Below are 24,692 nucleotides of genomic sequence, written 5' to 3'. Positions count from 1 at the left end.
GGATTTTTTTTTCTTGCCTGGGTTCCCTGGAAGTTGGTAAATCCTTGAAACAGCAGGGATGAGGAGGAGGAAGAGGCTGGCTGCCACTTCTCTCCTCTCCTTAGGGGACACAGATGGACCCTACAGCGCACATGTCGGGAGAGCGGGGTCTCCATGTGCCAGTCCTAACCCTGCTCTTTATCTCCAGCCAAAACTGGTTTCTTTTCTGCTTTTAACTTCCCTTCTCGTGCTGTTTCACGCAGCATCGAGGTTCAGCCCCGACTGAGAGGACACAGTCCCAACGCCGCAGGCTGCTCCCGTGGCTCACCAGCGTTATCAGTGGCCCAAAAGGGCTGTCCCTTCACTCCAACACCTTCCCTCAGGGTGCTGCCCGGCCCGGCTGGGTGCCTCGGCCTCTCTGAGGTGCTGCAGGGCCGAAAGGGGGGACAGGAGGGCTTTGGGGCAGGTGCTGCTGGTGCCCGTGCGCGGCCGAGGGGGCGGGCGGAGCGGAGCGGAGCGAGCGCCTTCCTTCCTGCCCTCCTTCCCACCCCACCCCGCAGCCTGGCAGCGCTGCAGGGACTCATCCATTCCCGAGTTACTAATATGCAAATGGCAGCGTTTGCATGGGCCTGACGCCAAGCTGCTGGGTGTCAGGGCACCCGAGGGAGCCGGAGGTGGGGCGAGGCGTGGCACCGCTCCGCATGCTCACCTGGCCCTGCATGGCAACAGGCAATGGAGCTCTAGGTCCCTTCGGCAGCGGACCCACGGCCGCTTCGAGAGGCAGCGGGTGGCAGAGGAGGGAGGGCAAACTGGCAGCCCCTGGCAACCTGGGGCTGACGGCAGGAGGCTGGGCACACCGCGGATTTCCCCCCGCCGGCAGGATGGTGAACCTGGAGTCCGTGCACGCAGGTAAAGGGCACCGGAGCGCACAGCGGAGCCGGGACCGTGGGCTCGGGCAGGAAATGGGGTTGCTGTGATTCCCGTGACCTTTCCTCGCTGCTTTCCCTCCTCTTTTCTCCCGCTGGGGCGCCTGGTGAAGTGCCCACATTCCTGCAGGGGATGGATGCTGCCCTGATCTGTTTAGGGGGCTGCCAAGCCATGCCCACAGAGTGGGAGCAGCGCTCCCGCTGCCAGCCCGGCGGGGTCAGGGAGCAGCACAGAGGGCTCTTGGGTGCCTGGAAAATGAGAATTTAGTGCCTGCCCTGTGCGTCCTGTCATTGGGGTAAAGCTGGGAGGAGGGAGAAGGGAGAAATCCACGGAGGGATGCGGGAAGGGTGGAGGGAGGGGTGTGAGAGAGAGAGAGATGGAACACGGGCTGAAAGGAGAAAAGTTGATGGCAAAGAGGGAAAAGGAGGGAGAAATGAATGAGGAGGGAGCTGAGGGAGGCTGGGTTGAGCCGGGAATGAATGAACAGGGATACTCGGGAACTCCTTCCAGGGGGTCTGACCCAGGGTGCAGCTCAGCGCTCACATCCCCTCTGAGCAGCCCCCGCCCTGCAGTGAGCTGGGAACCAGAGCAATCCCTGCCAACCCCCTGGAGCTGTGCTGAGCCCCGGCTCACCCTGACAGAGCTGCCCCAGCTCAGTCCCAGGGGCAGGACACATCCCTGGGCACACGGAGCTGAGGGTGACGCTGGAGCGGGAGCAGCGTGGTGGCAGCCAGACCCCGACAGCCCCATCCTGGCAGGGGCAGGCAGCGGGATTTTGGGATACAGGAGCCACGTGCCCCGTTAGTGACTTTTGTCCTGGGCTTTGTGCGGCACAGAACGCTCTGCTGGCCCCGGGCTGGAGGGGAGGGGAGGATGCATCCTTCAGTCTACGCCGGGCTCATTCCCTGGGATATCCCTGTTGTTCAGGGGACACCTGGGGGTCTGTGCCCAGGGCTGGTAGCCTCACCACAAGCCCTGCCTGCCCCTGGGCTCGCAGACAGGCCTGCAGGGCAAGGTGCAACAATGCCACCACCTAACCCCGTGTCAGTACCATGGCAGAGGTGGCCAAAGCCTTTGCTCTATGGCCGTGTCCCAACCTCTCCACGGCTCTGGGATGCCTCTGTGGCCAGCCTGAGTGGGCTGGGGAGCCCTGGCCACGAGGAGAGGCTACCAAGGAGGGAGGCTCGTGGTCTTGGCTCGGGGTGTGAGCCCGACTGGTCGGAGCACCTGCGCTGGGTGTGCTTGTGTTGGTGTCTCTCGGGGACGCGTCCCCCGCAGGCTCCAATCCACCCATCCACCCATCTGCCGGGCTTGTGGGCGACTCTTTCTTCATGAGAAGATTCCCCAGATCGATACTGTGCCCTCTGTCAGAGCTGGTGGCATCGCTCCCAGGCTGGATTTGGAGCTGTGGGTGCGTGTGGAGCTTCCACTCCCCCAAAGCATCCCCCGTGCTGTCAGAAAGGCCGGAGTTTTAAGGAGTCTTTTTGCAGGGAAAGGAGCCCAGCACAGGTGGGAGGGGTTTTTCCCCCCTGTACAAAAGCAGTTCCATTTTGGGGTCTCTTCACAGCTTTGAGGCCCCTCTGTAACAAGCTGCTTGCAGAGCTGTGCTCAGTTTTAACCCCAGTTTTTATCTTGGAGGTCTTTTCCAACTTTAATGATTTTAGAAGACACAGCCCCCGGGGGGCTGCCCAGGCTCCACACACCTCCTCCCTGCCGAGACACTTCCCCGGTGGGTGCCACCACCCCCTCCTCAGGCATTTTGGATATTTCACCTCCCTGCAGCCTCCAGAGGGACTCAGGCACCTCAAGTCCAGAAAACTCCAGGTGATGCTCCCAGCCAAGCCAAGCTCCCCCTCCTCCACGTTCGGATTCCACTTTTAAAGCCACCAGGCTGGTTCACCCTTCTCCCGTGCCCGAACAGCTACCGGGAACGAGGGCTTGGGAAACGCTTTATTTGCTGACACCGTTTGTTTCGGCTAAAATAGAGATGCAGATATATCCCCAGAGAAGTGTCTGCACTGGCAGAGCTCCTTTGGTCTGGCTGAACCACCCAGCCTGCCCCTACCCCAGCTCTGTTTGGGAGCTGGGGCAGAGCAGCACATTTTTAATATGGCCCAGGCCGCAGTGGCGGCTCCTAATAGGGCTGTGGTTAGGAGTTAGGCAGTCCTAAGCCAGGTTATTTTTCCCAGAGAGGTTTTATTTTTCCAAGCCTGATTATCCTGTGTGTATTGCTAAGCTGGCAAAGCTGGGGAAGGAGCTGGACTCACAGCCTGCCCTGTCTGAAGGTGTTTTTGAGGATGGAGCAGGGGTCACATCTGGCTTTGCATCGCTCTGGTTTTAGTGGAGGGGTATTGAGTGTCCATAAAGAGGTGTTGGCTTCACTTAGATTAGAAAGGAATTGCTCTGTGTGTCTGCTCCTTGTTCCCAAGGATCCCTTGGAGGGTGCTGGTGCTGTGCTCTTGTCCACAGGGATACAAAAGCTGCCTCAAACCTCCCAGAGGAGCAGGCAGAGTTTTCCTTTTCTTCCTGTTTACTTTTTCTTTTATTTTCCCCCACAAGATATTCCAACTGTGATAATCTGGGCACGTTTATAGGGGGGATTTGAATCTCGCTGCAAATAAAATTCCTGTGCATGGGAATCCCAGGGCACCTCCTTATCTCCTGGCTCCAGGAGGAGGGGGTTTACCTGATGGATGACATGTGATATGCAATCGAGTTGCAGCAGCAATTCCTCCTTCCCTCCCCACCCACCCCAGTTTTTAATGGCAGAGGGGTGTGGGGGTCACTCCTGCGGGAGGGACAGAGCTTTTCATGCTCTGCTGCTGTGTCTTCCCTTCCTCAGCTCTGTCTGAACTGTTCCAGCTCTTGCTCTCTTGGGAACTAGATCTTTTCTTTCCCTAATTTTATATTTTTTACCAGCTTTCAGGCTTTCTCACCAAGGCAAGCACCAAACTTCTGCAGGCTTTTAGATTTTTTTTCCTCCCTCTATTTTATGAGAACTTGCCTTTTTTTTTTTTTTTTTTTTTTTTTTAATACTTTTTGGCAGCCAGCAAAACTTTGTGCTTTGTAGATTGCCTAAGTTAGGGTCCCTTGGCAGTGGTACAAGACAAGAAGATGTTTATAGCTGATGGTAATTACTCTTCCTGCAGTAGAAATGCTTAGAAGCCCCACTAAACGTTCATGTCTTAATTGCAGAGGGTTTATTTGAAGGGGAAAAAAAAAATCCCACAACTCTTTTCTCCCTCCTTCCCCCCCCACCCCCACTCCTTAATATACTTTAAGGGAAGGAAGTTTCTGAAGTATGTGAAAGTTTCTGCGCTTTGGTATAAAATCCTGATTTTTTTTTTTTTTCCACCTTTATTCATTTGCTGGAGAAAGTTTCAGACTTTTAACTTGATCAAAGCTATGAAATCTTGGCCAAAAAAGTAGATTATCTGCCGTTTGCACACGGGAATTTTGGATGTGGGAGAAGGAAACCTGCACACACACACACACACACAAAGCCCTGCCTGTTCTGGTATGAGCAGCAGAGGGAAACGGGGCTAAAAATCCAGCGGGGCTGTTCTCATCCGTTTGGGAATAACAAAAGGTGGATATGGGGAAGAGGAAAAGGGTTTGCATGATGCTTTTAGGTGGCTTCCACCTGCCTTCCCTACCCCGGCAAAACCACAGCAAACACTGGCCCAGCTTCGCTGCTGTTGTTATTCCCCGATGCAAATAGGAAGAGTCTGTGGCCGGGATTGGCTGCAGGAAGCACATGCAAATCACTCGGGTCTTCAGAAAAAAAGAAATATCTTTTTATTTTTCTTTTTATCCCCCCCACCCCCCCCTGCCTCAACTAGTCTGGAAACAGTTAAAATTCCCATGGAAAGGGTGGAAAAGCTGAGGGGGTGTCCATCTGAATTTGAATAGATGTCCCCCCCTTCTCCCACTGCTGTGTCCTTGGCCTCTGTTGAGGAGGGGATGAGCAGCCCGGTGTGAAGTTGACCATTCCCACCTCTTCTTGCAGCTGTCCCCGAAGGAGAAAGTGGCCCCGGGTGTGGTGGCAGTCATCACTTCAAGGGTAAATGACAAATTTGTTGGCGTGGGTGAGGATGGGAGGGAATATGCAGGAGCTGGATGGGTTGGGGACAACACTTTGGGCCAAGGCAGCTTCTGGGTGGCTTGTGAGGGGTGTGAGCACCTGTACGTGACAGAAAAGAGGATAAATAATGGGCAAATTGGGGCAGTGTGAGAAACTCAGATTCAAGTTTGAGCCATCTTGAAGGACAAGGAAAGGATCTGGGAGAAAGCTGGAGGGATCCCCATCAATCCAGGTGGGGGAGGATGGTGTCACCACGGCCAGACCACCACAGCAGCTTTGGGAAGCCTGACCAGGGCTGGGGGGCTCCCAGTGCTGAATCCACCCCTCCTCCTGTGGGCGAGGAGGGCTGTGAAGGGTGAAAACCCTGCAGCAAACTGGGGAGGGGGGACAGGAGTGAGGGGGGGCTGCAAAGAGCAACAGGAGGGAAAGTGCATCCTCAGAGCTGATGAATATTCTAGTGCCTGTATGTTGAGGAATCAGAAATTTGAAAGTCTGATGGTTTATTATAATTACACACATTCATTTGTGCTGTTTAGTGGAAGCCACATGTGCCTGTTGCCTGGGACTGTGACCTGTTATTAAAATCAGTTGTGCCTCCTTTTGCAGAGATCAAGATGAGCAGGGATGCGGCAGATTCCACAGACACCCGGCACGAACCTGACCAGGTGGAGCCAGGTAAGGAGGGCCTGGGGTGGCAGGGGCACGAGAGGGAGGGCAAAGACAAGAAAAAGAAAGAAGAAAAGGGGAATGTGGGTGCTGGAAGTTTCTCCCCGCGCTTCGCTCGGCTCCTGTTGCTGCTCTTCCAGCCTGGGAGTTGATCAGGAATGTGCTCTGGGCTAGGATTGCGTTGGTATCTTGATCAGCGATGCAAGATCCCTTCTCTGTGAGAGCAGCGAATCCCTGAGTGCCTCCCTGATGTCCTCAGTGGGTTTGACGTGGAAATTCATTCGCTGGCGCCTTTGCCAGGGCAGCGATGGCTTTGGAGCAGCGCTGGAGCGCTGAGCTGAGCACAGGCAGCTCTGTGTCACACGGGGCTCTGCCAGGAGCTGCTCCTTAGGGAAAAGAGCCTTTTTTGGGCTCTGTGTGTGTGTGTGAGAGAGAGAGAAATGGGAGGGACTTCGGGAATAATCAAATCCAGTTCGGATTGCGAGGCGTGATTGGGTTTCTCCCCTCACACCTGATGCTGTGCAGGCTCCGGCTCCTCCGGGGAGCCCCAATATTCCTTGGATTGGGAAAGCTGAGGCACAGGGTGATCCTTTGAAGGCGACAGTGCTGGTGTGAGCAGGGATTTCTGCCAGCTTTACCCACCTCGAGGTGTGACAGGCACCAGAGAAATCAGGTTTGTGTTTTCGGGCTGCCTGAAGTGAGATTTGAATACAAGGCCTGAGCCTGTAATTTCCCAAAGGGCCATGGTCACATCCCTTTTTAGGCAAATGAGCAACAATGAGGAATCATTTTAGCACCCACTAGGTACAGCAAATTAAGATTATTAAAAGCTGTGCTACAGGCTTAGAAATCAACACCTTTCCAAACAAAAACTGGTGGAGAAAATGTAGAAGAATTGAATATTCTCTGAGTAATGAAGAGCCCTAAGCCTGGGCCAGGGGGGTGTGTAAGAGCAGGTGAAAACTGCATGGAATGATTTTCCTCTTTCTCTCATAATACTTGAGATAACTTAGAAAAAAAAAGAGATTTTGGGTAAGCAAGAGAACTCCAGGTTTTAAAGGGACTAACCCCACCCCTTGATTTAGAAATCCTCTGTGCTCTTGGCTCTTAAGATGGGTTATTTGACATGATCTAAAATAGAGATAAAATCTGGTTCTATTCACATCCATGAACTCTGATTGACTTTGGCCAGCTCAGCTCCTGCTCGGGGCTCTCAAATCACCCCAAGCTGGGGTTTGGGATAAACGAGCAACAAACACATCCCCAACTCCCCAAGCTCTTCACAAAAACCCTGGTAGCTGTTACAGGGCATTAAAATGGGAACTGGAGCCCCCTGGAATATTTGGCACTCATTGATGGGTGGCAGGATTAATCAAGATTAGGGAAACTGGGATTTCATTCTGGTATTGGCTGCTATTAAAGGTAGTGGGAGGCTCTGCTGTTGGAGTCAGAAGTGCTAAACCAGAAGCTGGCAGCACATTTGGTTGGATAAAATACGGGTTTTTTTCCTCAACTTAAGCATCCCAGACAGCCATTAGCGCGAGCTGCAGCACCTCTTTTTAGTGGTAATTGAGAAAAGAAAGCAGAGCAGCGAAGTCAATTTGTTTGAAAATAACAAAATTGTTCTCGGCAGCGGTGGCTGCGCCCTCGGAGCCTTCAAATCAAGCAGGGAAATCAGGACGAGTAAATCTCCTTCACCTGCAAAGAGTGCCACAAAGAACCTGTTTAAATCGCTTTTTTCCTGAGGCTGTCCCGGTGATTTTTTGGGTCCGTTCGGGTTCTTCAGGCAGGGCAGAACTGCAGAGGGTCGGGAGCTTCTCGGGGGGGGTCTCCAGCAGCAGCCACAGCCCCTCCCGAGGGGTGTCACCCTTTGGGGACACCTTGTGGGACCCTCGGAGGGTGGGATCAGCCCCTCACTCATCACCTGTCCAAGGTGCAGCTCCGGGTACTTCACCCAAACCCTCTCCGCGCCTTCCCCGCGTTGTTTTCTCCCCTCTTTCAGCCCATTCTGTTTATAAACAACAAAGCTCTCTTTGTGCCGAGCTTCCCGGGAAGTTTTTGTGCTGCTTTGCACGCATTGTTAGAGGAATATTTACTGCAGCTCCTAATAGCGGCGTGTTTTGGTTACCCGCTTCATGTGGGAAAAGGCACTTTTGTGATGAGTCATTAATTGAATTTCCCATTTCCTACGGGATTAGGCCAACCCGCACGGCTCCCCAGGAACTTCGTCCCCCCATCAAATTAACGATATTAGACCTAGAAATCCTTCTAGGTCCAGGTATCCAAAGGGTTTTCATCACCAAAAGATGCGGGCTGGTTCCAAGAAGAATTAAAAAAAAAAAAAAAAGAATTAAAAAAAAAAAAGGGGGGGAATTAAGTGCCAAAATGCTTTTGTAAACCAAGCCCTTGATCTAAAACTGATCCTTAAAGATCTGATGGGAAGTGTCAGGAGCAGAAGCATAATCTCATCCTTTCATATCCCCGCCAATTCCAGCCTTAGAAGGGGGGGAAAAAAGAGGTAATTTGGGGCATTGTTTTACTTTGAAAGCGTTTGAAATGTGGGGAGTTTTCTTCTTGGAGAAAATTGTTAAAATCGTTTGCCTTTCGTAGGAGGTTGGGAAAGTTCAGTGTTGTTTTTTTTTTCGTTTCCTTTCATCCACATCAATTTCATAGAAAATATTTCAGGGCTTTTAAAAATACATATTCTCCAGAAACCCGTGGGTTCTTGATCCCAAATCTACCGGTTACAGTGAAATTATATCATTTTACAAACTGTTATTTAAAAAAATATATATAATTTCTAAGGGATATCACTGCCCAGCCCTGCGAATCTTAATCCTTCCTTAAACCCTGCATTATTTTATCAGGTGCGTGAGGGGGAGCAAGCACCAGTTGCTCCCACCAGGGTTGCTTTGCCTTCCCCATCACCGCGGGGATGTGGGGCAGCCCGATCAGAGGTTATCCCCTCTGATTTTCGGGTCCTTTTCCCCTTTTCCTGCGTGATCCCAAGCCTTGGCATCGGGGCTGGGCTCCCAGGCGAGCCTCCATGGGGGGTAATGACGAGCAGCGAGTTTTCTGCTTGGCTCGGAGCTCTTTTCATCTTTTTTAAACTGATGAAAGCCATGCCAGCAAGCTCGGCGTTGATTTTTTTGATGGGAACTGTGGGGGCTTGGCACTGCCGAGTGTCGCCCCTGGTCCTGCAGCCGCGGGGCAGAGATCTCCCCCTTCTTGTGGTTTATCTAAGCCCTCGGTATCTGATGCAACAGAACGCTGAGGTGGGACTTGCCCCTGTCTGTCTGTTTGTTTGTGTCAGACACTTGTTCCCCGCTTATCTCCCCCATCAAAACAGGTTACACCAAGCAGAGCTACTTCCCTTTGATTCCATCTGTTGAGGCTATGGGGGGGAAGCCAAAGCTTTTACACAAAGGGCGATAGGGAAGCGCTTCAAACACAACCACGGGGAACTGGATAGCTGCAGGCGCCCCGAGCATCTTCCCTCCCCACCCTGGAACCCAGGGAGCTGCCCGGCCTGCCAGCAGCCCGGGGTGGGGTGTGCCGGGCACCCCGGCTCTGGGGGGATGTGGGGTGCCATATGGGACGGCCCCACGGCCCTATGGGCAGGGCTGGGGCGGCTGCTGGGATGGGCCTGGGAGCTGGGGGGGCAGCGATGGGGACAGGAGCGTGGCTGGGTGGGCTGGTGGAGCTCTGGGCTCTTGGTGGCCATGGGAGCAGGGTTACCTCGCCCTCGCAGCTTGGGTGACTTGTCGGAGTGCTTTAGGATCGCAGAATATCCCGAGCTGGGAGGGACCCACAGGATCATCCAGCCCAGCCCCTGGCCCTGCACAGACACCCCCAAATCCCACCCTGGGCATCCCTGGCAGCGCTGTCCAAACGCTCCTGGAGCTCTGGCAGCCTCGGGGCCGGGACCATTCCCTGGGCAGCCTGGGCAGTGCCCAGCACCCTCTGGGGGAAGAACCTTTCCCTGATCTCCAGCCTAAACCTCCCCTGACCCAGCTCCAGCCGCTTCCTGGGTCACGGAGCAGAGGTTGGAGCTGCAGGCAGTGATGAGCTCTGCCCTCAGGCTCCCCTGGAGAGAGCACTGAAGCAGGAATCTTCTCTCTGGCAGTAAGAAAGACCCTTTCCCTTAAACCTGCAGAAAATCAAGCACCGAGGGGTTGTGATGCATCTGCTCCTGAGTGTCCCTTCTGAGGAGACCCTGCTGTGACATCCATCCCTGTGGATGGATCCTGCACCCCTCAGGTCCCCTGGCAGTGCAGCAGAGAGCGAGGGCAGCTCTGAAACTGGACACCAAAACTTCCACCGCAGCCGAATCCCCTCCCAGTGGCAGCGCATTTTGCATGAAATCCGGGTCAGGGCAGATGGAAAATCAGAGACTTTGCCCCAGTCTGCCTCCGCCACAAACTGAATTAAGCCTCTCTTCATTCCCCAGCTCCCAGGTGAGAGTCCTGCTCTCTTCTGGCACCTTTTTGCAGGGTGTGAGCTGTCTGCAGCTGCTGCTCTGCCCAGGGATGGGCAGCACGGAGCCCTGACCTCTGCTGGGCTCTGGGAAGGCGGCTGTTTGTGGTATTCCCGGGGGGTAGGGTCTCTTTGGAAGGTGATGGATCCCGTTGGGATAAGGTTTGGAGGTTCCATCCTCTGTGTCAGCTCCTAACTCAGGTGCAAGGACCCAGCACAGGTAAGGGATGGCAGAGTGGCCTGGGGGGTGCTCAGCCCGTGCTGCCTCCCAGCTTGTTTTTTTTCTGGGAGCTTTTATTCCCTTCTGCCTTTTGTTGTTCCGTCCTCAGCTCGGGCTGGAAGCAGCTTGCCAGGCCAAAGTCTTTTGAGGAAACTTGGCCTCTCCCGGCCCCACGCTGAGCTCAGCGCTGGGCTACGCCTTTGCTCCCCAAGGCTGGCTCTCCCTCGTGAAACTTTCCTCAAAGCCTCCAGGATTTCTCTCGTCTCTTCCCCCTGCAGCCATGCACAGCCCCAGGACAAGTCCCGGGTAAATGAAAGCTGCAGCAGTTGGGCTGGAAACAGCTGGTTGCCATGGCAATTGGGGCTGCTCGGGATTTGCATAAGGCTGATGATTTTCATAGCACAGCCACATTTAAGGCAAGCAGGAGAAATTTCCATATTCCCAGCTCCGAGTCAGTTGGGGCGTGGGGGAGGCCAGGAGGGGGATATTTGAAATTCAAATGAAGGTGATTAGGGTTTGAGGTTGGGTTATTTTATTTTTTTTTCTTAAACATCCCATTATGGAAGAGGATAAAAAAGGATGGGGAGGGGAAAGGGGAACAAAAGGCTGGTTTGACTTGAATTAGAGGGGCAAAGGAAGAGCTGGTCTGATCTGCCTCTTGCCTCTGGTCTCGGAGAAGAGACTTGCCCTCTCCCAGCACCTGCAGGTGAAATGTTTTCCGTGGGAACAACTGCTGCCCTCGGGTTTCCTTCTGGAAGGTGCCTGAGTCTCCCACACTCGCTGTCCTGCTCTCCCCCTCTCCCTGCCCCACACGAAGGGGCTGCAGAGGGACCCGGGGATGGGATTTCTCTGAGGCACTGCTGACACAGGGAAGGCATTTTTATAACCCAGGGGTTTCCAGCCCAGTGAAGCACTTGAGTGTTCAGTGAAAGCTTCCCCTGGAGTCTGGAGCTTGTCTGAGTCAGCACAAGATTCACTTTTGCTCACCAGCCTTGGCTTTCCCATGGAGATTTTGTGTCTTTTTGGGGTTTTGTGTCTTCGGAGCAAAGAGTTGAGATGAAAACTGCAGCCCTACCTGGCTGCCTCAAATCCCCCTCCTGCTCACACTTTAAAAAAGCACTTTTTAGGTGCCTTGGGAGCATCAAGCATCCCAGCAGGGCATGTGGGAATCCAGGGAATTGACTGGTGCCTGCTCAGCTGCAGCTCCTGCTCCCCAGTGCTGGTGGGAGCAGCTGGAGGGAATCAGGGGTGGCCACTCCATGAGGAAAAGGTGATTTGAGTGAACTCCCAGCAACCAGGGTTTCCTGTTGGCTCTGGAGTCGCTGGTGTGGCTGCTGGGAACAGCAGCACGAGGGCTGTGCCTTGGTTTCTGCCTGAATTTCCAAAGTCAGTGGAAATCCTGAGGAGTGTTTGGTGCTGGATACCTCGGTTTGCTTATTCCTTCAGTGGAGGTGAGCATTTGGCTTCATTTCCAGCTCGAGGGACAAGTACTGGTTATAGTTACAGTAATTGCCACTCTTTTCTCTACCAGCACTTGGGCAATCTCTTCATTTCACGCCTTCTTTGAGGTGAGGGATTCGAACAAGGGAATTTATCAGAAATGCCCCTTGAAAGGCACCCTGCACCCGGCCTGCTCTGCCAGCCTCCCGTGGCATTGTGCTCCATCAGCTGGAGTGCTAAAATCTCCAGGATAGGTGAGATTAATCTGAATTTTAGATATTTGATCCTCTGAGGCTGGAGCCTGACCTGCTCACCCCAGGCAGACCCTGATGGATGGAAACAGGGATCTCCAGAGGGTGATTCATCCCTGTGCCATCTATCTTGGGGGCGAGAGGAATTGCCCTCTGGAAGCGCCTGCTTCCTCTGCATGGCTGCAAAGGGAGCCTGGAGCAATTGGCTCCCGGTTAGGCACCTCAAAGTTTCAGACATCTCAGCCCCGGCAGCCGAACCCCCTGCCTGGTGTCTGCCTGGCATCGTTCCCCCAGCGCCCTTCCGCTGTTCCCCATTTCCCTCCCAAATGTGCAGCAGCAAACTGATTCCCTGTGGGAATTCCCCAACACCTGCTGAAGGCTGGAATCACCTCCTCATCCTCCTGTCCCCTCAGAGCGTGGGGTGGGTCGAGCATGGAGCTGGCTGGGAATGGCGACGAGGCTGGCACGGCCCTGTTGGTGTGGCCGGGTGAGAAGTGTCACTCCCTGGAGGTGACACCTGCCCCTGGCTGCCTGTGTGAAGATGAAGGCCACCCTGATTTTCCTTTTCTCCCATTAGGGTGCTTTTATCCTCCGGGGCCGGACTGGCTCTGCAGCTCTGGTCCTGATGGATCCCTCGCCTTGGGTTTTCCAGGGGGGGAATGGCCGCGGGTGGGGGGAAGCTGCCCGGAACTGCCGTGCTGCTCCCATCCCCAGAGAAACCTCCCCAGGCAAACTCGCACCAGATCTGATGCCAGGGCTATGCAAAACAGCTGCCAGGTGAACCAAGGAGAGCAGCACAACCCTGGGCTGCCGGGCTCGGGGAGCCAGCTGAGCTTATCACTGCCTCTTCCCCCAGCCCCAACACCCAGGAACAGCAGGGCGAAGCCTTGGTTATGGGCAAGCTGCTGGGAATTGTAGGGGCTCCAAGCAGCCTTTCCCCATTGAAATCTCAGGGCTTCCCCAGCCTCATGGAATTTAAGGAAGGGGAGGACTGATCTAGCAGATTCTGGAGGTTCTGGATCCCATTGTGTCTGGCTCGTGCAGCAGAAATCAAGTTGTTGGCTAGGCTGAAGCTCCATTAAAATGAGTGGAGTTCTGGCAGTTTGCAGCAGGAGAGAGAATCTGCTGCCACTTACACTTTTCTTTCTTTTTATCTCCTGGAGCTAGGAAAGATTAAATCTTAAGTGCAGATTGTTTGAACAGCTCATTCCTTTAAGGAGAGAAATGACTGCTGCAGTGCGAACCCTGATGTTGACAGAAGCTGGGAGGAAACTGAGGCTATTTTTATAAAGCATTTGTAGGAAAGTTACAGATTCAACTGGAAGAGGAGAGTTATCCCTATCACACCCAATCCTCGGCCCACAGCTGCAATCACTTGAATTTTACATTCACTGAAACAGACAAACAAAAAAGGGCCAGATTTTTTTGCAAATAAATCTGTGACCAAACACTCGTTGGTCCTGCAGAGATTTGTGTATCCAGCTCCCATTTACATAACCACTGGGAGCAGAAATCACCCCTCCCAGTTTTAAATCTCTCCCTCTTGGACATCCAAGGCTGAACTGGTTGCCCCTGGGTCCCTTTGGAGTCAGTCAGGAGGAATAGTCATCTCCAGAGGGCCATTCATCCCAGCGGAGATGGGCGGCTCAGATAGGTGCAGGAATGGCCTCTGGAGGTGCCTATTGCTCTTTCTGTCTGCCCAGACAGCCCGGGGCAGTTCCCTCAGACGTGGGCACCCCAGCCAGTGCCAGGCTCCAGGAACATCTGCAGTGTGCTCAGTTGGCACAGGATTCCTGCCCGGCGTGCTCCCGAGTCCCCCCTGCTGCTCTGCTGGATGGGAGATGCTGTGTCTGACTTTGTAGGAGAGGAAGGGACAAGAAAAGGTCAAAGAGTGTCAGCTGCACGTGCTTGTGGAGGGAGGGAAAAGCAAGAGCTGGGAAGAAGAGGGAGAAGGCTGTGCTGGAGGATGCGGGCCTGTGCAGGGAAGCTCCGTTCCAGCTGCGCCTCTCGGGTTCCAAGTTTTGGGGTGAATGGTGGTGACTCAGCCATCATCTCTGGGACCCAGGGATTCCCCTCCAGCTCTTTGAATCTTGCCTCATCACCACGCTGCGCCTGAACGTGAGTGAAACTCCTGTTTCCAAGAAACCAGGAGATTACCTTTTCCTTCCTGTTCTATTTTAGCAGCTGGGAACTTTTATTTCCTCCTTCCCTCCTGGCTGTGCTTCCCTTCAGCTGCTGCCTCCAGATCGCATCAAACACCCCCCCACACCCCGTGGGGGTTTCAAAGGTAGAAACTGCAGGCCTTGGAGATGCGCACGCGGTCCTGCTCAGGTGTGTGGATGCTGATTGTGATCATCCATTAACGCTATCAGCATTCCCATCGCTGGATCTGCTCTCCTTGGCTTTTGGGGCTGGAACGGGGCTGGAACGCAATGAATGAGCCCAAATCCCGGGGTGGGAGCAGCTGGAGAGAGCTGGACAGGGAGCAGAGGGGGTTGGAGCAGAGTAGGGAATTACACGGGGAAAGGAGATAAAGGGCTGAGAGCTGGGAGAAGCAGGTCGGGAGGAAGGCAGGAGCAGGGCAGGATTGCAGCCAGGCTGGGGGAGAGGGCTCAGAGCTGGCTGGGGTTGCAGATGGTGAGGACACAGAGGAGATTTCAGAACTGAGGGGACAGCTCAGAGCTGGCTGGGGTGCAGATGGTGAGGAGATCTCAAATTGAGGGGGCAGCAGCTCGTTCTGCCGTGGCACTGCTCCATAGCACGGTCCCACAGCTCCGTCTCCACAGTCAGTGCTTTTCAAATGTCACAGATTAAATCTCCAGGGCTGTTTCTAGACAGAAGAGAGCAGCCACAAAGCTCTGTTATCCCTGACTCTCCAATGTTTTGCCATCCGTGGATAATTGTACCAAGCACACTCCCCCTCAGGATCCAGGCTGATTCACCTGGGAATACTCTGTGCATGGAAAAATGTGTGCTGGGATAGGGTAAAGGCTTGTTCAGTTGAGGAAGGTCCACGGGAGGGCTGGATTTGCCCTCCTGCCTGCACAGCCTCTCCGAAGCTCTTCCCAGCTCCTTGCAGGAGCCCTGAACTGCTGGAAAACACGATGTGTTGGAGCTTGATCAGATCACAGGCCACGGGCTCTGCTTCGTGGGGAAAGGTATCCTGGAAGAACCAGCAGGAGGAGGAGGCCTGGGGGCTTGTGCCGGTGGGATGTGAACAATTCCAGGCTGTTCATCACCAACTCGGCTGGACTGGCAGGGAATGGCTTGGGGAATGTGTTGCAAAGGGGGAAGGGGTGTCTTGGGGTTGCCTCTGCAGCTCGAGAGCTTCGTGGAATCCCTTAAAGCATTCAGATGTGTGGAGAGCACAACCTTTGCTCTGTGATGTTCTTGATGAATTTGGCAGGTGTGATGGAGGGGGGGGATGTTTATCATCAAAGGGGAATGAGTGAGGGCCTGTGCGGTACCTTCAGGCTGAAACCTGTCTGATTTTTCCCCCTGTGCCTGCCAATCTCTTTTGGAATCAAGGAGACGCCTCTTGAGCACAACCCCACGGCACCCTGTGTTCCCTCAGATATCCCGTAATTACCCGGTGCCACGCGGGTTCCTGAAGATCCCGGGTGAGCAGCCCTGGCCACCTGTTCGCTGGCCTTTCCCACAGTGAGCCCTGGATTTCCCTGGAGATTTGTGATGTCCTCCAGCTCACCTCTGCTGGAATCTCCCTTGCACTCAGCAAGATTTCCCCCACCCTTGGCCAGGTATCTCCCAGGCAGGAACACTTTTTATGGCTCAGCAAAGGCTGGCACCACCCAAAGGCTGCAGAAGCTGCCTTCATCCTTCCACTGCTGCGCCTTCCTCCTCCTCTCCTTGCTCTCCCAGGGCCAGGCTTTTGGTGATGTGTGTTCCAAGTTCTGGAAAGCTCCCACCAGTGCTGACTGTCGTTAATACTGAGATGTTTTTCTCTTTGTTTCGTTGTAGGGAATGAACAGAATGGGCTGGACTTTAACAGGCAGGTAAGAGGCTCCCTGGCTTCCCAGGTATTCTCCTCCTTTCTGGAATGGCTGTTTTTTAATTGCTCATCGTTCTGAGGCCCAGGCAGCTCCTGCTAAGAGATAAAAACTGTTAGGTCAGAAGCTGCCATTAAACTGACCACAGAACTCCTTCCCGGTTCCCTTTGTGGGATAAATGACAGATTACACCTCTGCTTTCCCTCTTCCTAATTCATAGAAGTTCAGCTAATTACAGAGTTTCTTTGAATGACCATTTGCTTGAGGGGTTTTCTGGCTTTTGAATTTTTTTTCTATCATCATTTAGGAACAAGAAGCACCTCGGTTATGGTGGCAGGGGTGCGAATCTGCCCCAAAGCCCCAGTGCTGTGACACTGGCACTGACAGCACCGGGGTGTGCAGGGACAAAGGCACGGGGCTGACTCACAGAAGTGTTCAGCCAGCACTAAAGGGGAGGTGGTTTGAGGTCTTGGGGTGCCCAGGTCAGATTCCTCTTTGCAAGGAAGCAGGGAAAGGGACAGCAGATAAAACTATGGGGAAGCAAACCCCAGTTGCAAAAGAGCAGCTGAGGGGCCATTGTCCCTGCTGGGTGTGCTCTTCTCCCCCAGCTTTGTCCAGATAAAAGCATTCCCCGGCTCTCTCAGTGCCTGCAGATCTTCCTGTGTGGCTCTAAAAATCCCTGAGTGCCATATCAGGAGGTGACAGCCCTCTGGAGGTCCTGGATCTCTGCAGACACAGGAGTTCTGCTGGCAGGGTGATGAGGCACAGAGTGCCCAGAGCAGCTGTGGCTGCCCCTGGATCCCTGGAATTGTCCAGGGCCAGGTTGGACAGGACTCAGAGCCCCCTGGGATGGTGGAAGGTGTCCCTGCTCATGGCAGGGCTGGAATGGGATGGGCTTTAAGGTTCCTTCCAGCCCAAACCATTCTGGGATTGTAGGAAAAAGCTCTCTGAGCCCAGAGCTGAGGCCTCCTGTGGCCAGCAGAGCTGGGCTGAGCCCCGGAAAGGAGAAGAGGAGCCTGGAGAGCCAAACACTGCCCTGCTGCAGGATTCCAGGGATGGGAGCTGCAGCCAGGAATGCAGAAGGGGCTGGGACTCCATCCTGGACAGGCTTGAGGCAGATGTTGGCACAGCAGCCAACACTTCCAGTGTGCATTCCCCAAACTCAAGGGCTCCAACCCCTTCCAAAGGCTCCCTCCCAGCAGCACAGGGCAGCTGCACCTTCTCCACATGGCTGTTTTTGTCCTTCAAGCTCCCCTTGGTGACAAATGTCAGCCAGGCTGCTGTTTGTTTGTTTGCTTTGGCTGCTCTGGCTCTGGGTGGGTCTCCCCTTCCTATCCAAGGTGTCTTAACACGCTCAGCCATCTTCCAGGGTTTTGGAATCCCAGCTGCAAACAAAAAGCCCTGTGTCTCCAGCTCTGAGCACTGCAGAGCCCAGAGCACGGGCTCGCTCTCCGCACGCCCGGAGAAGAATCCAATCTTCTCACCAGGGGTGATAAAAGGAAATTCCCTGCAGATAGAAATGAGCACGAGGTCGTTCCATGCTGCAGACTTCTCCTATGGCAACACCACAAAGGTGTTGGGACTGGGGTTAATCGAGGAGAGGTGATGGAGCAATGCTGATCTACACCCACTGCTGATCTGACCCTCCGTCCTCTGTATCCCTCTGAGTGATGCTGGGCAAGTTGTGGGGGCAGCCAGGCTTGCAGGCAGTAGAAATATCCTCCTCCTAAAAAGAAATTGTGGTTTATGGTTTTTTTTTTTTTTTTTCAGCATTTCCACTTTTATTTTCCTCCTTCCACCACAAAATCCAACTCATTTATTCCAGCTCGTCTGTGTAACTGAATAGCCAACTTAGCTGGGCATTTAGCAGGGTTTAAAAAGCCAAAGACTGTGAACGAGCTCATTTTATTGTTTTACTTTATTTCTACTCTGCTCTGATTCCCCAGAGTCCGCCAAAGGGGTTTGCCGGGATGTCAGGGATGGGATGGAACAGTCCCTGAGTGGACACAGCCCAGTGCAAGTGGCTCTTTGTCTCCCTCTCTTGGCCCTCCCAAGGCCATGGGTAGAGTGATTTTAAATCATTATTATTTAAAATAATAATTACTATTTGAAAGTATTGTTATTTAAAAGAACAATTATTACTTTAAATTATTCTCTTAAATGAGCAGGAGCCCGAGCACACACAGGCTCCACACTCACGTTTAGGGTTGACCTCAGCTGTTGGTGAATTCATCCTCAATTCTGCAAATAGATTTCAAATGATGAGAAAAAAGGAAAAGAGGAGAGCTGGAAATATCAAAGTGTTTTCATGTAAAATCAGGTGCTGAGCTCTTTCATTAGGGGTGGAGGTTGGTGGGTTTTTTAATTTGGTTTGGGGTTTGAGGTTGGTTTTGGGTGGCTTTTTTTTTTCCTTCTTCTTCTTTTTCGTTAGCCTGCAATTCAAGTTTTCAAACCGAAGCCAGGGCAGGATGGTTTGAAACCCAACTCCAAACTGACTGCAGGAGCTCTCTTTGCCTTTATTTGGAGTGCTGGGCTCTAATCACTTTCAAGATCATAAATCTCACATCGTTGAAGCCTCTCCCCCAGCCTTTGTAGATGGCCTACATTTCAGGTCTGCTTCCCTCCCTCCCCTGCTGCGCTCCAGGCGGGATGGGAAGGGTGGAGTGACCTGGTTAGACCCCTTCCCTGCCTCCCAATTCCCTGCCGGGGCTGCTCGCACCCTGCAAACGGGGAGGAGGGAAACTCTTGCGGAGTTTGAGGTTTTCTAGCAGTTTGTGGGTCAGCCCTGTGCTTTATGAGAAAGCTCCTTCTGATCCCTCAGCCTATTTGGCAAACATTTCTTCTCCCCCCCCACCTTTCCCTCCCCTCTTCAAACTCTCCTCCCACCTGGATGCAACAGTAATTTGTATGTGAATGAGAGGGAAAAGGGTGTGGATGGAAAAAGCAGCATCTTCAGCCTTGCCTATCTGGTTTGGCTTTTTTATTTAGTGAGTCTGATGCTGGTTGTTTCCTGTTTATGGCGAGGGAAATGCAAAGGCACAGTAATAAACTTTCACCTTCGGTGCTGGCAGCCTGCACAGGGACATCTTCCTCTGATGGGTTGGGATTGTGGCCAGAGCATGGCAGGGACAGATCTGAGTGACTCTTTCCTTGCCTGGCAAAATTCAAGGCCAGTTTGCCTCAAATGGGACCAGGCCAAGGGCTGAGAGTGCTGGAACAGCTTTTCCTGGCTGCCACGTGGTGATGCTGCCCAGGTGCTGCGGTCTCGCCGGGTCTGGGGTGGTTTAATTCCCCGCTCAGCCTTTAGGAAATACCAGATTGTTTGTTTGTGGAGAGCCAGGTGTCTGGAGCTAAGCCCTGGGATAGTGCTGCCTGCTGGAAGACACACTTGGATGGAGGGCTGATGGTTCTGGGAGGTGCCAGGGCTTGTGTGAGTGGTGTGAGGGTTGTGGCCCAGCTCACGGTGATGTGCATCCGTCCACAGCTGGAGGAGGAGAACACACAGCTGCTGAAGCCAGGAGTGCTTTTCCAGCAGGGAAGTGATGGCAGGACCCTGTCATCTGCTGCTCCTGAGTGCCAGGGAGGAATGCAGGATCAGCTCTTCCTCCAGAGAGGGGAATGAGAGCTCCTCTCCAAGCCCTCCCTGCTCTCCAGAGCTGGGAGGGGAAAAAATGCCCCTCTTGAAAAGAAGCTGACAGGTTTTTGTGGAAAGGCTGGGCAGGATCTGCCTCTGCTCCCTATCCAAATGTGCCAGGCACTCTTCATTCCAGCAAAAGGCTGACCCTTGCAAGACAGGCTGTCATTTGTTTATCAAACCTGTCATTATCATTAATCACATCAATCCGAAGGGGATCTGGCTGGGAGATCCGACAATGTTTAAGACAAGCAGGCACAGAGGTGCCTGAGCTGGGCCCAGCTTCAGTTTTACTGCTGGTTCTTTATTCCTATTCTTTGCTTTCTTTGGTTTACACCAGCCAGGGGATGTAGCAAGGACATAGATTTCCAACAGACTTCCTAGAAAGCCTTTTCAGCTGGATCTCTTGGAAAATTCCTCCTTTCTAAACCCAAGTGAAGGATCCTGCACCCTGCTGGAGGGGTTCCCTTCCCTCAGGACCTCCTTGTCCAAGTCCTCTCCCTGCTCTGTTCATATCTGACCATCCTTGCCCAAAGAAACTTTAATTTCTGAGGTTGATGTGGGATTTCCAGCAGTTGCTTTGAGGTAGCAGGGCGAGTTATCTCAGGGCTCCACAGCTGATGTCCTGTAGGCACATGATGTGAGAAATTCAAAGCGGGCAAACTGCCCCTGAGATGTGAAATCCCTGGTGGCTCCTCTTGGGTGCCACTAACAAACACCCTGACCTTGTTTGGTTCCACCCACGCGTCTGAAGGCGCTCTGCTAATGGATTTAGCATCCCTTGGTGCCTCTGGAAGGCGGGGAGGTGTTCAGCCCTGTCTTGCAGACCCAGCCTGCCTCCCTGGCTTTTCCCAAAGATGCTGAGCTCTGTGATTGCAGCTGGGATCAGGGGATGCTTCATGGGACGGTTGCCCCTGGACATTGGGGTGGATTGGAATCCAGGGGCCTGCTCCCTGGCAGAGCTGGGTTACGGACTCCCATCCTCTGATTCATAGTCTTGTGCTCAACCACAGACCAGTTCTTCCTCCCCTCCATCCTTTTGAAGGGCCTAACTCACTGGGTAGTTTGTTATTAATATCTGGGATGCAAAACTCCCTGCACTTTTAATTTCGCTCCACCAGGGCTTCCCTCCCCCCAGGGATCTCTCTCATCGCTTTTCATTGCACTCCGTGTTCCCACCTCCCCTAATCTCATGTGCTCCCTGGATGTCATTTCTGTTCCTGCTTGGCTTTTCCCCGTGGGTAGCTCAGGTTTCAGTCTGCCCTCCAGATTTCCATCCCAGTCCTCTTTTGCCCTCCTCTCAAGGGGAGGTTCACATCCTGCTTCCTTCTCCCCTCTGGGGATCAATTCAGATTTCACTCTCTCTTCTCCCCGTTGCCCCAGGGGATCAGCCTAAGTCTTGCATCTGCTTTTCATCTCTTGAGCCTCCCCTGGCTGGAAATCAGGGCTGGCCTTGTATCTGCCTCGCCTGACACTGGATCTAAGCTCAGCTCTGCCTTGGCCTTTCCCTTTTGAAGTCTCCCTGCTCTGTCCTAGGGACAGGCTGATTGCATAAATTTGTTTGTGTGCAGGTTCCTCATTGAAATGCAGCCCTTTGGGAAAGCATCAGAGAAAGCCCTGGCTCCAGGGAAAGTCCTCTGTGCCTAAAGGTGGCCCTGCTTTGCTTAGGACAGATATGCAGAGGAACCCCTTCTTCAGGCTGGGTTTGTTCTGGCACCTCGGATGAGCTTGCTGGGAATGAGCTCCAAAACAGGCCAGGGGAACTTGTGAGGGAAAGGGAGATGCAATTAGGAGCAAGGATTTGGCCTTTTTTAATTGGTTTTCTCGAGAGGTGGACCTGAAACCACTGAATTAATTTGTTGGCAACAACCCAGAGTTGGCTGGATTTTATCTGTTCCTTAACATCCAGCTGCAGTCCGTTCCCAAACTCCTGCTCTCCAGCTTTTAAGGAGCAAACTTCATTTATAAGGTGATTCCTACACCTGTTTCCTTGGCAAAATACCTTGTACAGCTGCTTCAAACCTGTCTGAGAGCGAGAGACAGAGATCTTTGTGCGAATTCCCTGCTCATCCTTTGGGAAACGCTTTCTGTGCTCGCAAGGGACAAGCCCCAGTTTCACGGATCTGTCTGAAGGGTCACAGAACTCGTTTTCCACAACAGAAACTCAGCCCAAGGCACGGCTGTCACTGGCCAGCCACAATCCAGGTGGCCCAGCACCTCTTTGAGGGCTGAGTGGCTCGGAGTGCTGTGCCTGGATGTGACTCTGCCGGAGTCACCACTAATGAGGAGAGGACTCCGAGTCCTTGAAGGCCTTTCATGTGCTGAGCTCCAAGGATTCACCCCAAACCCTGCACCACCCAGCCAGGGTGGGGCCCTGCACCCGTCCTGCACGAGGGCAAGTCCCAGCACACAGAGGGGAAGGCGATGGGTTCCAAGCAAGGCCTCTAATTTTGGACATCAGAGGGCACTTTCTCCCTCCCCGGAGGTGCTGATCTGCTCAGTGTGGGATCAGTGGGTTTATCCAGCAGGGAACCCTCCTGCCTGCTTCCCCAGCCCGTGGAATTCGCACAGGTTGGGAGCAGAGAGCTGGCTTGGAGCTCCCCCCACCCGTGGGCTTCATCCCCTCACCCAGGATGAGCCCCGTGTGATGCTCTCCCATCTGCTGCACTCTCCCTTTCCCTTTAATCGCGCTGCTCGCTGTGTTTAATGCAATCCCTCCAGCTGCTCTTGTCCTGTCCCAGTTCCCTGGGGCGTGGCAGCCGCTGCCAAAAGTGCCAGGGACCAACGGGAGAGGCCCGTGGAGCTGGGATGGAGCCAGCCCCAGCCACGGGAGCCGTCTGATTCCGAGTTAATTCCTCCTAAACGTGGGATGTGGTGGGAAGTTACCTCTCAAGGGCTACCTGGGCTGTGTGGACACTTTCCCCACGGATGACTAATCCAGGGATATCCATGCAGTGCCAGGTGTTTGGATTTGTCACTGCCAGAAGGCACAGAGAGTCCTGAACAAACAGAGATTCCTCCCCATGGGCGCGGGATCCATGGAAAACAAACAAAAAAAAAGGACATTTTTCATGCAGGCCCAGAAAATCCCAATAAGGCAACTTTGGAGTGGAACAGGAACATGCTTGGGCTCCAGGGGACCTGTGTGAGCTTGCAGGAGGGCAGAGGAGAAGCCATGGAGTGGTGTGTGTGAAATCAGGGTGATAAGGAAAGGGGCAGGGATGCAGCCCAGGGTGAGAGCAGAGCAGATAAGCACGGAGGTGTAGGCAGAGGTGGAGTTCTGGAGAAGTTTGGGAGTTGGGCAAGTGAAATGGAGAGAGAGAGAGAAAGAGGTGCAGGAAGCAGAGCTGCAACCCATGGGAAGGTCGGGGCAGGGGCTGAGGAAGGAACAGGGAGAGCCCTGAGAGGGAGACAGAGGAGAAATCCCAGCCTTGATGGGGGTAAAAGCATTTTCCATGCTTTGATTGGAGGTTCTGGCCACTCTGACCAAGAAAATGGCATCTTCCCCTGGCTGTTGTTGAAATGCTCCCAGTTTGGGATGCCCACAGGCCTTGGCAGGGAAGGCACCGCGTGCCTCAGTACCACCAGCAAGAGGGAAGGTGCTGTAAGTTGCCTTTCCAGTATCTTTTCAGCAGCTCTGTGCCCCCTGAGCACAGGCCCCCTCCCGAGAGCACTCACCAGCCTCTCTGCCCCCCAGGCTGTGGGAGCAGCCCTGGCCAGGACGCTCCCACCTGAGCAGGTGTCGCTGTGAGCGTGGCCAGGCAGGGCAGGTGCTCTCCCCACCTCTGGTTTGGTTCTCCTCTCCCTTGCCCAGCCCCTGCTTTGGAAGCCTGCTGTGCCACAGGGGATCATTTGAGGTTCAGCACAGCGAGGGGGGGACTTCTCTCTCTTCCCTGTTTGTTTGGAAGCAAAAAATTCCGGGGAAAAGCTGTATCAGAGAGCCCACAAAAGCTGCGTGTGGTTCTGTTTGTTTTCTTCTGTCAGGCATGCAGCTTGGTTGCTCCTAAAGTTTTGACTTCCCACCTCTACTTTGACTCCAGCACAACCATTAACACCCCAAGCCGAAGCTGAGGATAAACCCTATCGGATCAGACCTCAATTAATAACCTCAAAGGCCTCGTGTAGGGTGATGCAGGTGTGCTGAGGTTAGGGATTGCATTTGAATTTTCCACGGCTGAGTTTTAGGACACAGCCTGTTAGGGACTTAATCTCACGCTGAATTCCTTCCTGTCACGCTGACAGCTTCCAAAAATTCCCAGCCTTCGGTGGGATATAAATGTTACGGGGTGAATATCGTGGCATTGACATTAAGGTTTTCTGCCTTCTTTCCAGGTGTCTGCTAAGCCCTGCTGTACGTGCAGGACGGTACATGTGGAAATAGTAATTGCAACCCCATTATTATTATTATTATTATTGCCATAATTTATTATTAGTGTTTTTTTATTTTATGGGGCCCACGTGCGCGGGTAATTCACAGCGGAGCGCTTACGCCATCGGAAGGTGGGAAGGCTCAGGGAGCTGCAAGAGCCTTGGATCCGGCTTAATACCCATTTCCATCTTAAAGCTTCCTCCCTGGGCTTGAGGCAAAGGTATTTGGGGCAGCTTGAGGCAGCCCTGCTGTGCTGGAGAGCGTTTTGGGGTGACTCAGAGTTGTGCCATTCCTTTTCAGTGAGGGCCAGGTCCTCCAGACCCTCTGTGTGCACCTGATCCTCCTCTTCCCTCTGCTCTGGAGGGCTGGGAGTGAGTCAAACTCTTAAACTCGGTTCTGACCATGAGATAAGCCAGATGTGGAGGCAGATAAACGTGTTTCAAAGAGGTCACTGTCTAAAGAGGAGCTTCCCAACAAATAGGGCTGTTTTCCATCTCCCACTAACACGGTTCCTGCCTGATAACTGGTGCTGGAGAGGGCTGGCAGGGCTGCAAGGATTGGCAGGGCTTGGACAGGAGAGATCCAGACCTGGATTTGGGGAGAGGATTGGAGGCTCTGAATTGGTGGCTGAACGAGGAG

The 24,692-nt window shown here is 53.5% G+C and overlaps 1 protein-coding gene across 1 annotated transcript in view; it reads left to right on the top strand.

Moving 5' to 3' along the window:
* Positions 1 to 680: 680 nt before the first annotated feature.
* The window catches only part of POU2F3 (POU class 2 homeobox 3), a gene marked incomplete at both ends in the record, with an annotated part of 38,677 nt that continues 14,665 nt past the window's right edge, over positions 681 to 24,692 (top strand). Inside the window, 4 exons of the mRNA XM_082296865.1 lie at positions 681 to 888; positions 4,916 to 4,969; positions 5,597 to 5,665; positions 16,022 to 16,056. Coding sequence (XP_082152991.1) covers positions 681 to 888; positions 4,916 to 4,969; positions 5,597 to 5,665; positions 16,022 to 16,056 — 366 coding nt within the window. The remainder of the gene's footprint in view (positions 889 to 4,915; positions 4,970 to 5,596; positions 5,666 to 16,021; positions 16,057 to 24,692) is intronic.

Source organism: Coloeus monedula, assembly GCF_965178545.1.
Source record: "Coloeus monedula genome assembly, chromosome: 25".
NCBI lineage: Eukaryota > Metazoa > Chordata > Aves > Passeriformes > Corvidae > Coloeus > Coloeus monedula.
The sequence above is the reverse complement of the archived record's forward strand: the minus strand, read 5'-3'. Positions and strand labels throughout refer to the sequence as shown.